Source organism: Etheostoma spectabile, chromosome 16 (assembly GCF_008692095.1).
Source record: "Etheostoma spectabile isolate EspeVRDwgs_2016 chromosome 16, UIUC_Espe_1.0, whole genome shotgun sequence".
Classification (NCBI taxonomy): domain Eukaryota; kingdom Metazoa; phylum Chordata; class Actinopteri; order Perciformes; family Percidae; genus Etheostoma; species Etheostoma spectabile.
In genome coordinates, this window is record NC_045748.1 from 9482779 (window position 1) to 9497076 (window position 14298).

At 41.3% G+C, this 14298-nt stretch overlaps 1 protein-coding gene across 2 annotated transcripts in view; it reads right to left on the reverse strand.

Annotated features, from left to right (window-relative positions):
- oclna (occludin a) overlaps positions 1-14298 on the reverse strand; it is a 28742-nt gene that overhangs the window by 13348 nt on the left and 1096 nt on the right. For both annotated transcript variants that reach the window (XR_004335676.1, XM_032539843.1), the window contains exons 3-4: positions 3906-4554; positions 2815-2982 (exon numbers count right to left, since the gene is read on the reverse strand). Coding sequence is in view for 1 of the 2 variants with exons in the window: in XM_032539843.1 (XP_032395734.1) it covers positions 2815-2982; positions 3906-4554 (817 nt within the window). In the remaining variant the exon portion in view is untranslated. The remainder of the gene's footprint in view (positions 1-2814; positions 2983-3905; positions 4555-14298) is intronic.

Consider the following 14298-nt stretch of genomic DNA (forward strand, 5'->3'; position numbering starts at 1 on the left):
AAAAATGTATTATTGCCAAAGGGAGGGTCAAGTCTTTTTTGACTAAAGACCCTAAAACTCCTCCAGTAGTCCCTGAAATTAAAAACAAATAGTCCCTAAATAGGAAGGTGTTGGCGTTATTTTGTCACTTAGTCAGACAGAGTTACGAAACGCACAGAGATGAGAAGGGTACGTATGGATTTATCAAACTCTGGGATACGCTGATACGCTGAATAAGTTAAAAGTCCCAATAAGTTGCTGTGTTGCTTTAACACTTCATGAGGCCTTTAAAAGCCAGAGAATAAAAGTACAGTACGTCTTCAAAAGCATCCACAGACTCCGTCTGTCTACAAGCTCCCAGCAGCCAACCAACACGTTGGATCTCTTCCAACTCTGGTATGACAAACCCGCATGGACTCGTCCTCTGAAAGTATGGGACACAACAGAGCTACGCCCTGCTGAACTCCTCCAAAACAACATGTACAGTGAGCGCTGCAGTCGCCGCCTCAGCACTTTCACAAGAGTTCCCACAGACTCTTGGTGAAATAAACGCCTCTGGTTCCCAGGGTCTCGTTACTGAGGTTAAGCGTCTGCAAACTGGTGGGCTCGTTCTTCCTCTTCGTCGCTCTGCCGTTAACTCAGGGCTGTGCCGAATGTCATCATGACCTACAACTATCAACAGAATGACTCACCCACACTTGGCTACACCGGAGTAAGCAGATGTGAGAGTGGGTGCAAAAACACTCCTGAAAATAGCTGCACACAGCATGATTCATCCTGAAATGTAAATATTGAATATTAAACAAAAGGGGCTGTACTCAAAACACTGAAGGAAAAAAACAAAAACACAGGCTGGGATTGCCTCCAAACGGCTCTCACATCCCGCTCCCCATTACGTGAAAATCCTCGAGTCAGGACAGAAAGCAGCTTTAGTCTCGTCCCGTTGACTTTTGGCCGCCATCGATGATTGGGAAAAGTATATAGTAATTAAAAAAGGTCATACATATTAAAACTAGGAATGAATGTTGATGGATAATCACAGACTGGAATATGTCAACTTTTACTCAACACTATTTCAAAAACACTTCAATTTGTTTTTCCAAATGCTATAAAATTGAATAAGACCCAAAATTAATGAAAGTAGATCAATCAATCATGTTATTTTGGGGAAGTAAAAAGAACATTGTTATAGGACAACGGGTCAATTTGACCCGAGGATAACATAAGGGTTAAGATCTTTTTATAATAATTCAACCCTATTTTATTGTTCTTCTTTTGTAGTTTTCACTGCTGCTTAGTGTAACTAGTGTTATTAAGAGCCCGTTCACACTTACTAACACTGCTCTGCCAATTTTCCGCAGGGGAGTGTTTCTTAAATGTCCCATTTGTGACGACCTGTGTTCCTAACCCTAATTTTTAAAGTGTAAAACTTTCTTGTGGCAGGGATAGCTTCAGGGATGTTTCCTGTTTCCTGTACATACATCCTCTCACACCGCCCTCAAAAACACGCCGACTAGTCTGATCGCCCATGATTGGCCACCGCAGCGTGACATCACGTTGCGTTTCTTCAAAAGTTGAATCTGTCTCGACTTTTCGCTGCAGGTTCAGGATTGCCGCAGTTTATGTGAATGCAGCCTTGCTGTTTTGTTTTTTTAAATAATCTGCATAAATTAAACTAACATGCACGTGCATGTGCATTCAGACTGGTTATCTGAATTGGGGGGGCAGTAGCTTAGTCCGTAGGGAGTTGGGTTGGGAACCGGAGAGTTGCTGGTTCAAGTCCCCTCCTTGGCACTGCCAAGGTGGTCTTGAGCAAGGCACCAAACCCTCAACTGCTCGGGGCGCCTTTCCATGGGCAGCCCCCCCCACACTGACATCTCTCCATTAGTGCATGTATAGGTCCTGAGCATGTGTGTGTAATTCAGGCCTGTGTGTAATAACAGGGTGTAAGGTGTAGTGGATTAATAAAATAAAAAACAACACAGCACACCTCTGAGTGGGACTTTATTCTCTGCTCAGGACGCCATGACTCCACTTTATCTGTCCATATCAAATATATATGTTATGAATAATGATCTGAAAGTCGAGTGCAGTGCCTCGTAAATGTCTGACGATATAAAGTCCAGGTTTTTATTGTTGAGAGTTCTTCCTCCTAACACGATACGTCAGCGCAAGGTTGAAACTGTCATCCGTGTACACACCACACCTTGAAACTAAAGCTCAGTATTGCTACACACACTTCCCCTCCCCCGCTAATGAACAGGTGACTGCCACCAAACTGGTTGGACAACCTCGGCTGATACAAACACACACACACTGCTCCTGTCCTGCGTCAGAAACCTCTCACCCGAGACAGGCTTTTCAAACAATCTCCCTCTCTCTAGAAAGAGTTTCGAGCTGAACGCGTGACTCAAAAAAAAAATCGATCAATCAACTACTTTGATCATTAATTAAGTGTTTAACTGCTGCGACTAACATTTATTATTTTTGTGTGCTGATTTTTTCGTCAAATCTATTAATTGTTTTATCTGTAAAATAGTAAAAAACGCTTCTTATTAGTTTCCCATAGACACGAGGAGACATCTTCAAATGTCTCGTTTTGTCTAGAAACCCAAAAATATTCCGATACCACCATGTGTGACAAAGAAAATCATCAAAATCAACACATTAGAGAAGCTAAAACTAGCAAAGAAAAGCAAAAAAAGCAACAACAAAAAAAAGTTGCTGGTTAGTTTTCTATCAATCCATTTGATGAATCCACTAGTTGTTGCAGCTCTATAACTGTCCAAGTCAATAAACTGTCATATTAAATTATTACCCGCCCGATCCACTCACCCACGCCTCCACGTCCTGAGGTGGCTCCATCTCGTTGATCACCTTCACCTTCTTCCACAAAATGTTGCTCTTGCCGAAGTACTGGATTTTCTGGCGAGTCTTCACGGCGAAGACGAGCATGATGATGAGCGAGATGCCGACCAGGAAGCCGAACACGGCTGCGATGGCCTGAAAGGAGACGCACACAGACGGTTACAGACACAACCAGCGCTTTAGCACCAAGGTTATTATGGTTTGGAATATTCAAGTTGTTTTTTTATTTCAGTTTTAGTTAGTTTTCCAGAGTGTGTTTGTTGGTTTTAGTTGTTTTCCCCAGAAAGATGTAGTTTTTATACATTAAGTTTGTATATTAAGTAGTTTTAGTTTGTTTTGTCTCAGAAGTACGTAGCTACATATACACACAGAATCCGTAGTTGGAGAACTGTGTAGGAATGGCTATAACTGTGATGCTATATGCGGCACAGCGTCAAATCCGGGAATGTCAATTTCAAGTCTTTTAAGTTTCTATAAAAACTAAAAATGATTTACATGCATAAAAAAAAAAATGGCAATACAGTATTTGTATATAGCCTATATATCTGTTTCATTTAGTAAAAATATTTTATTACCCTATAACAACGAGAGGTGTAATGATGGCGAGATGGAGCGGGGACCCCCTAATTATATATATTGTATAACATTGTGTTCTATCAAACTGGTCCTATAGTACCATGTGTGCATTGATGACTGAAAGACATCTTCTGCCTCCATTTATCTGTTTACTACAGTGTGTTGAATTCATGTTAATGTGGATTTAAAGACATTTGGTATGCAGTACCTCCTCGGACCCCCTAGGGGTCGCGGACCCCCTGTTGAAGACCCCGGTTTTAAACGTCTGGCAGGACTTAGTCATTAAATTATATTTGAGTTGCTTCATTAAAAAAATGTAACTGATTGTGTTATGTGGACTTATGTATCACCTCGTATCGGTTGCAGGCCCCTAGTTTTGTTGTCGATATAGTATATTATCGTTGTAAAACGCGTGATTAACACTCCTAATAATAGCCCTGCTTTGTACGTGATAAAAGGCACGAGGAAATGTGAATGTTCACCTCCTGTGGCTCCAGGACGCAGTAGTGGTAGAGGTACTGGTTGACCAGGAGCCCTGAAGCCTGGGGCCCCTGGTACTGAGCACACAGCCCGGCGATCTGCATGCCGAACGTGGACCCGTAGGACTGAGCCATGGGGTTCACCGCCACCAGGTACACTATGGAGGCTATTAGCATCAGCAGCGCTAGGATGGCGCAGATGATGATCACGGCCAGGTAGAACCTCCTGCTGTCCGATAGGCTCTGGTGGGACACGATGATGATGAAGATGGTCAGACAGGCGATGAAGGTGGCGGCCGCCATGAAGATGATGAACCCTTTGCTCTTCCTGGGGTCGTAGTAGTTCCCTCCGATGCCGCCGTAGCCGTAGCTGTTTCCAGCTCCGTACGCACCGCCGCCAAAGCTGCCGTACGAGCCGCCGCCGCCGTACCCGGTTCCCCCGTAGCCCCCGTAGCCGTAGCCCCCGAAGCCGTCCATCGCTCCCTGGACGTCCCACGCCAGCGTGGACGCAACGCACGCGAATATGCCAACGCTCAGCACGATGCAGATGATGGACATGATTTTAAGGATGCCCGGCGGAGACGTCCAGCGGTAGAAATGCTGGAACTCGTCATCAGGGTAGTAGGAGTAGGCCGGCTGGGGGGGCACGTAACTGCGAAGAGAGTAACAGAGACACCACTGGGTCAGTTAAATCAGACCTGCACCACGCAAGGAAATACTCATCTGCACATTTACATGTTTTTTTTTTGTCAGATACATTTAACTTCCATGACAGAAAGGTAAAGCTGTGAAAACTTTCTAAACACTTCAACAGATTTCAGTCAGTACATCATTTCTAGTGTAAAATCTCAAAAATTTAAACTTTTCCTTTATCCCTCATGTTGTCCTCGGGTCAAATTGACCCGTTTTCCTATATCAACGTTCTTTTTAATTCCCCAAAATAACATGATTGATTCCACACAATGCTCTTTGGCAAGTACAAATCTCTACTTTCATTAGTTTTGGGGCGTCTTGTTCAATTTTATAGCATTGTAAAACAAATGGAAGTGTTTTTGAAATAGCATTGAGTAAAAGTTGTCATATTCCAGTCTGTGATTATCATCAACATCCATTCCTTTAATCTTAGTCTAAATAATTCCTAATTTCTGCTTTTCTAACTCAAACATTAGGTATAATTTCCTATAAATGGAGGTTTATAGACCATAAATTCCAAAAATAACTGTAAAACTAATGTTAATAAATTAGTGTTACGTGGTGTTGAAAACATAAAAAAAAGTGACAAACATTGAAAAAAAAACGTCAAAAGTGTTGAAAAATGTAAGAAAAAGTTTTGATTTTCCCTCAACCCTCGAAGAATGAGGATCTTTGTGTCGATTGATTGAATGAGAAGATTTTTAGTGTGCACTAAAAACTATAGTACTGCAATTCCAATGGTCTACGGTTTCTAAAGATTGAGAAATAAGTGACATCCTGTTGGTTCACCGTCATCGGTCATCTGATAGAATAAAAGAAGAAATGAAAAAGGAAACCAGACTGTACTGGCCATGTCTGCTCAATGACAATGTCATATAGTTCTTAAAAAATAAATTATGCAAGGCTGCTTTTCCATAGAGGAACAGCAGTCCCACAGGTAAACACCGCAGTCACGTTTACAAACCAGCGTCACCGACAACCAGCAGTCACACGTTAAAACCAGCAGTCACACGTTAAAAACCACAGTCACGTGTTAAAAACCACAGTCACATGTTTAAACCAGCAGTCACATTTAAAAACCAGCAGTCACACGTTACAAACACATCCACTTAAAAACCACAGTCACACGTTAAAAACCAGCAGTCACACTAAAAATTGTAAACCAGCAGTCACGTGTTAAAAACCAGCAGTCACGTGTTAAAAACCAGCAGTCACTGTTAAAAACCAGCATCACGTTAAAACCACAGTCAGTGTTAAAAACAGCGTCACATGTTAAAACCACAGTCACACGTTAAAAACCAGCAGTCACACGTTAAAAACCAGCAGTCACATGTTAAAAACCAGCAGTCACACGTTAAAAACCAGCAGTCACACGTTAAAAACCAGCAGTCACACGTTAAAAACCAGCAGTCACACGTTAAAAACCAGCAGTCACACGTTAAAAACCAGCAGTCACACGTTAAAAACCAGCAGTCACACGTTAAAAACCAGCAGTCACACGTTAAAAACCAGCAGTCACACGTTAAAAACCATTCTTCTTGAGGGAGGAAAGCATCGATCCACACTCAGATTTTCAACGTTGACGGGAAGACACCCAGGGGGTTAAATGGTCGTTAAGTGTTGCCCGTCCTTAGGGAGTTGGGTGGGGAACCGGAAGGACGCCTGTTCAAGTCCCCCGTCCGGACCCAAATACGGAGCGTGGATCGGTTACTGCAGAGGGTCCAGTTCCCTACCTGGGCACTGCCGAGGTGCCCTTGAGCAAGGCACCAAATGCCCAACTGCTTAGGGCGCTCATCTGAGGGAGCAGACCCCTCACTCTGACGTCTCTCCATTAGTGTGTAGAGCACGTACAGGTCCTGGGCATGTGTGTGTGTGTGTGTGTGTGTGTGTGTGTGTGTGTGTGTGTGCTCTCTCTTTATGTCTACTCTCTGCTCTTTTCTGCCTCTCTCTGTCTCTCTTGCTCTCTCTCTGTCTCATCGCTGCAGGAGGTTGATCGCATTTAAGACAGAATCCTTCAGGACTACCCAGAGGAAGAAAAATGGTGAGCATTGTCTGGTTGATGTGTTGTATACGCCGTCTGCAGCAGGTGGCTTTTTTTTGTTTCTCTTTGAACGGATTCTAAAATATTATCTAGATCTAAATGTATTAATGTAAAGTCAGATTACATGGTTTCTTTTTTGTCAACAAATCCCATGAAAAGACCAAACTAACAACATGTAAGGTCCGTCCCTCGATACTTTATGTTGTTGTCTCATTCCAAGCCCATGGTTCTACTAAGGATGCCATTTTTAAAAACCAAATATACAGGTCTTAGTATGGTAATTCTCTAAAACAGCTGGTTGCTGAGTAGGAGGAATAATTTTAGTTGTGTGTGTGTGGTGTTGTGTGTGTGTGTGGGGGTGTGGGGTGAACATGTCACTGAGTGCGCAGTGTGGCTCACTGACGTGTTTTACAACAACGGAGCTTGTGGCACAGAGAAAGAACGTATATCAGGGTTTGATACCACAATACTGTTAGTTGATACATTATCTGTGTTGTGGGACTTTTTTATGGGAAAATTAGAAAAACTGAGAAAATCGGACAAACAGTTAAAGTTTCACGGTGATTCAGACTGAAAATCTCAGAACTAGTCGGCCTGTTTTTCCTCTTTGGGTGGAGATGTGTTAAAAGATGTGTTCACAATGTGTCCGCAGATTCGTGTAGCTCTGAATATCACAAGCGTATCTCTTAGGTTTAATAGGTAGTCATTATTTCATCCATCAAAACCAGTGACCCCATCCTCGAGAGAGGAGAGGCTGCGAGTACCGAAGAGCAAACTGTGCACATCAAAAGAAGATCCAAGAATACGATAAAGTGATGGAGGAACGACGATTCGGCTAAAGCTCTGAGGCGTCTCTGGCTGCTCCACCACTGATCTCTAAGCAGAACTGTTTTGACAGCTGAGCACTACTGGAGGTGGAAACAACATTTTAACTGAGAGTAAACAGGGAGTTTCTGGAGCGTACAGCGTTGTGGTCCAGTAGCAGTTTGTATGTATGTTTACTAAGGCCACACACGTAGAACTAAAGGGGAGGCTTATACTTAAAGGAATAATCTGACATTTTGTGAAATCCGCTCCAGATGGTAATGGGTGCTCCTTGGCCCATGCTACCTTCTAGGGCGGGTGTGCCAGTGACGTCCCAAATAGTTGATACTCAGATTCACAGGGTCCCACTTCGGTAGGGAACTTTCACGTACTACAAACTTAGTCTGGATATAAAAGAGATTCTCAGAAAACACATGCCAGAAATTATACAAGAAAGAAGCAACCCTTTAAATGCTTTTTATAATGCACCGTTAATGAATACATTAGAATTACACAAAAAAGTTAGTTTAAAGTCCTTTTACTTTACAGACATATATGTAGTCATACTATAGCAGTCGTCAACACAACATGGTGCAACTGTCAATTAATTATCGAGTTTAGAGGGTCATGTTTAAGAACAACTGTACAACTATACCATTGAAAACAATCAAAGAGCTCTCTCTCTCTCCCTCTCTCTCTCTCTCTCTCTCTTCTCTGTGTGACAATCACAGAACTCTGGTCTTTCCATTGAATTTAGCCGACAAAAGGTGACTGATTTGCGGTCAGGACAGTTAAAGGGTAACTACCATTTTTTCAACCTCAAACCTGTTTTCCTAGGTTTTTGGTCTAAGTGGACTAATGGAACCATTCTTTGACATTGGTTTCGTCATGGCGCAAAAAAACAATACTCTTAGCGTTATAGAGCCAACATATTTCACATGTAAATAGGGAAACTAGGTGTTATTCATCAAAAAACAAGATTGTGATGGTTAGAGAAATGTAGAGAAACGACCCAAAACAATTTTTGTTGTATTTTGTTTCTGTGCGACTTGGAATAAGTGTATTTTACGTGTGCTAAAATTACGTGTTAATTTACAGGAGTCTGGGGGTTAGTGAACGCAATTTAACGGATGTTTTTAGTTAAAAAAAAGGATCTTACACTTTGAAGAGAAAGGTCGGACCTCATTAGAAATCCTTTCGTAATGTTGTCGACACTTAGAATATTAATCTGAGCCTGTCAGTGGCAAAATGAGCACTTTGTGAAGATAAATACATTTTCCCAATACACTAGTTAATACTTAATACTGGACCCATGTCAAAGATTGTTGTTCCTAGTCAGTACTTAGACACAGGACATGGAAAATAGGGTCCAGATTGAGGGAAAAACGGTTAGTTACCCTTTTAAGTTTTAGACTCCAAAACAACTATTAAGATTATTTTGGGTTTAAAACACCAGTCCCCTTCAGTAGTCCCGGGACAACAAACACCTGTTTTCTGGTTACATTCCCAGTTGACTTCTTCCTGGACATGAAATCTGCTCCCCAGGCTTGACAGCTTTGTGTTACATGGCCTTGTGCATCATAGTGAAAACGTACATATTAAAAGATCATTGTCAGGACATACAGATCACTCAACAAAGATCATAAATGGAAAATTGATTATTTGAACCCAGCCCTACGCCTTTACAAACAAGTTTCATGAAAACCAGGCCGTAGTTTTCTCTGTCTTCCTGCTGACAGACAAGTAAACTAACCTTGATGGAGGAAATGATACAGAGGAGGGTTATCGATCATCCCGTTCAAACTCTCTGCCAGCAAGTAAATAAACACGTTTCCCCAAATGTCAAGCTATTCCTTTTAAAATGCATATGCAAAGGACTTTATATATACTGTATGTGTGTGTGTGAGACTGTGACTGTGATTGTAGCTGCGGCTTTTATTCATAATTCATAAAAATGCACTGGTATCGATGGATTGAATGTTTGCATGGAGTCAGTGGAAGATGGAAAGGTTAAAAATGTAGAGCTGCATTATTCTGTAAAGATTACCTCTGGGCAAGTCGCACTGTCAGTTTTCACGTCTGTGTGTTGTCACCATAAATTTCACAATGAAAAACCACCACTTGTTGGACTAATCCTAATCTAGCTGTTCTCGAACTGCTGGACTATTGGTGCTTTTTTTAATGTGTTGTACACTGTCTGTTCAATCTGACTATGCATTGTCTAATGTAGATTTAAATGTTGTGTTGTGACACTTCTACCATTTCACGATTAAAGATTTTGCTTTGATCTCTAATTTTCCTAATATCTCCCTTTTTATCTCTTCACACCACTGTAACAATTGGAATCTTCGATTCAGGAAATTATATCATAAGTCTGTGCTTTTCTCATGTTATCAAGTATAATGTACATGTTGACTGTAAATCTTTTATAAGTTAAAGTGATGTAATTGGTGCTGTCTGTCTCAAGAACACAGTTTTGCTTCTGCTCTGGGATCTTCCTTTATTCCTTTATCAACAGGCAGCCAGTTTCTTAAATGGAAAAGGTAAGAAGAACATCCAGGGTGTTAAACTCAGCAGAATAAGAATAAAGATGGCAAACTCCAGAGATAAATGAGTAAGAGGGTCACTTGTTCATTGTGAACTGCAAAAACAAACTTCCTTTGTTACAGCTTTTCAATGAAAAAAGTGTTGCTTTATTACGTAAGGACGGTCTTAATAGATGTCAAAGCCATTAAGCAAAAGAAAAATATGTTTTGTAGGATGTTAGTATTTTTCCATTGATTCCTCTGTCATGGTTTGATTATGCGCACACACACAACACCACTTTAAATACCCACAGTGGCTGAGAATGTTACCACACCATGGAAAGTTGATTAAAAGAGGAATTAAAAAAAAAAACATCTTTGGGAATTGTCTTAATGCCCTAATTAAAGAATTTAGGAAAATCCAAACTTTTTTAAGGACAAGATTTTCTTTATGAATGAATAATGTTAAATAAATAATAAATTAATGTTCTTTTAAAATACAGGGGACATAGTATCTTGATCCATGTAATAACTGGCCTTAATAATAAAAATTGCCTTCCTCTTATGGGAATTTAACTAGGGGGGGGTATACTTATGCCTCCTGTACTTTAACATAGGGGGGTTGTGTGTAATTATGCCCCTGTATTTTTAACATAGGGGGTGTATACTTATGCCCCCTGATATTTAACATAGGGGGGTGTATACTTATGACCCGTATTAAATAGGGGTGTTTGACTTATGCACCTGATTTTAACATAGGGGGGTGTATACTTATGCCCCTGCATTTTAACATAGGGGGGTGATGCTTATGCCCCTGTATTTTAACAGGGGTGTGATCTACTTATGCCCCCTGTATTATACATAAATAGGGGGGTGATACTTATGCCACTGTATTTTAACATAGGGGGGTGTGTACTTATGTCCCTGTATTTAACATAGGGGGGTGTTTACTTATGCCCCTGTATTTTAAACTAGGGGAGCGATAGGGGGGTGTTCTTATGCCCTGTATTGTAACATAGGGGGTGTGTTTACTTATGCCCTGTATTTAACATAGGGGGTGTTTACTTATGCCCCTGTTTTTAACATAGGGGGGTGTATACTTATGCCCCCTGTATTTAACATAGGGGGTGTATACTTATGCCCCTGTATTTAACATAGGGGGGTGTTTACTTATGTCCCTGTATTTAACATAGGGGGTGTATACTTATGCCCCTGTATTTTAACATAGGGGGGTGTATATTATGCCACTGTATTTTAACATAGGGGGTGTATACTTATGCCCCTGTATTTTAACATAGGGGGGTGTGACTTATGCCCCTGTATTTTAACATAGGGGGGTGTTTACTTATGCCCCCTGTATTTTACATAGGGGGGGGATACTTATGCCCTCTGTATTTTAAGGAAGAACATTATTTACCATTCTCAAAAAAAAAAGGTTAAAGGTTGTATTTTCCTAAATTTTTTGAATTAAGGCATTAAGATAAATTCCAAAAGATGATTTCTTATTCCTCTTTTAATCAACCTTTACCATGGGTGTGTAAACTTCCTCAAGCCACTGTACCTACCTACGTTACTTACCTACTACACTTACGAAGCATCGCGAGGGATTTCCAAGACAGACTTTCCGGTCAGTCAGGAACGTGACACCTGTTGGGGGGGGGGCGGGGCTAAACGGCCCGAGAGCTGCATCGCTGCCTAAGGTGTGGCCTGGATTGTTTATCCAGCAGCAGTCAGTTGGAGACATTTTCAGGTGCAGCCGAGACAAAAGAGAACAGTGAGTGTGTCCCTTCACTTTGTTAAATTAGCAGCAGACACGTTGTCACTGTGGTTTAAATCTTTAAATACTGTGTTACCTGGGGCAACAACCAACCGGTGTGGTGTTAGTGACCACCTTAAATCACTTCAACATCTCTGCTGTGTTGTCAAAATAACGCGTTAAAGTGCGTAATATTAGAATTAAACCTACAAATGGTTGAATGTGTTGGCTGTCATTTTATTTTCGATTAAACAGGAAGTGTTAAGTTTAAAAACATTGAAAAGACGTTTTCCTTTGATTCAAATTCCAAGCCACAGGAGAAAATGTGGGGTTAAAGCTCCCAGCGTGGTATGATGTTGTAGTGTCAGTTAAAATAAAATCTAAAGGTCTCGATTGATTTGTTAATGACAAGAAATAATCGGCAACTGTTTTTTTTATAAGCGATTAATCGATTGAAACTGTAGTCCCAGCTTCTTCTAACACATTTGTGTTAGCTTGTGCAGGAACGTGCCTACTGTCTTTAAGGTTAGGAGTTATGTTCGATAATGTCATTTCTTTTTCACTCCAAACTCTATTTTAAGAAGTAAATAATTGCTAACAATATGAAGGTGTGGCAGATTCTTCTCCCAGAGCAGCACCAGTGGATCAACATGTCCTCCGGCCAATGGAGTCACCTCCTACGACTCAGATACCAGAGAGTAAGTCCTTTCCATAAATAATAATAATAATAATATAATAATAATAACAGTAAACATGTTTTGTATTCTATATGCTCAATTTAAAATATCACTGAGCTCAATTGATGACGACGTATGAACACCCCTGATGGTAATATCATGATGTACTGAAGAAGAAGACATGCCTTCGATAATGAAAGAAGAAAGACAGCCTTCAATATTACTGAAGAGAAGACATGCCTAATATTACTGAAAGAAGAAGAACATGCCTTCAATATTACTGAAGAAGAAGAAGACATGCCTTCAATATTACTGAAGAAGAAGACATGCCACTTGACTATTACGGAAGAAGAGAAGACATGCCTGCAATATTACTGAAGAAGAAGAAGAGAAGAAGACAGGCCTTCAATACGCTCGTTCGAGATGAGCCAGGTATGAGCAGAATCGATCACCGGCGATCGGCGCCGTTGCATGCTGGGTAGATTGTGTCCGACTTGATCCCGACTACTTGCTCATGCGTCGTGCACACGGGGGGGGGCAACGATAATCTCACGGAGAGAAGGCGGACGCAGGGCTGAGACGCAGGCGGAAGCAGGCTGAGACGCAGGCGGACGCAGGGCTGAGACGCAGGCGGCGAGGGCTGAGACGCAGGCGGCGCAATGTGCTTTTCACCGACTGCAAGAGCCAGGCGGACCCAGGCGGACCCAGAGCATGCTGGGAAACGCCGGCTTCTCAGCTGATTTAACAGTGAGTGGTTACAACATGATGGGACGTTTTATAAACTTTTTATGTTTTTGAACGGAGCGATTTTAATTGATTTGTCTGATTTTAAAGACTTATTCTGTCCAGAACACATGCTGTGTGGATGTAGAGACGTTTTAGAAGTCAGAGAGACTAAATCCGTTCAGATCACGGGATCATACAGTCTGGTACATTCAAATCAGCAACAGGTCGCATGTAGAGCACTTGCCAGCTACTTGTCATAACTAACCAAACTGGAGACTGTGTACCAGCTGGTATGAGGGTTGATATATTTTTATAAATCGGAATCGCACCACAGTGTTTTGTCACTTCCTGTCAGCACTGAAGGCGGCTGGAATCGGCTGGAAACGGTACGACTTCACCGCAGCTTTCTGTCCCCGCCCCCGCTGCTGCCGCCTGCTCTCGTCTACTTACAGGAGGCGCAGCTCACTCGAAGAGCTGAAATTACTGAGAAGAAGAAGACATGCCTTCAATATTATGAAGAGAAGACATCCTGTACTGAGAAGACAGCCTTATATTACATGAAGAGACAGACTGCCTCAATTACTGAAGAAGAAGAGACATGCCTCAATATTACGGAAGAAGAAGAAGGACAGCCTCAATATTACTGAAGAAGACTGCCTTCAACATACTACAAAGAAGAAGAAGACATGCCTTCACATACTGAAGAGAGAAGACGACATTCCTTGAATATTACTAGAAGAGGAAAGAAGAAGACTGCCTTCAGAATATACTGAAGAAGACATGCCTTCAACATACTGAAAAGAAGAAGAGACATTCCTTGAATATTACTGAAGAAGAAGACATGCCTTCAACATTAGAAGAAGAAGAAGACATTTCCTTGAATATTACTGGAAGAAGGACATGCCTTCAAATTACTGAAGAAGAAGAAGAAGACATTCCTTGAATATTATGAGAGAAGACATGCTCAAAGTATCTGAAGAAGACATGCCTTCAATATTACGAAGAAGAAGACATGCCTTCAACATTACTAAAGAAGAAGAGACATGCCTTCAACATTACTAGAGAAGAAGAAGACAGCCTTCAAATATTAGAAGAAGAAGAAGAAGAAGACATGCCTTTATATACGGTGAGGCAAATTCACATTTTCAATCTTAGTACAGAGTGCCACACATTA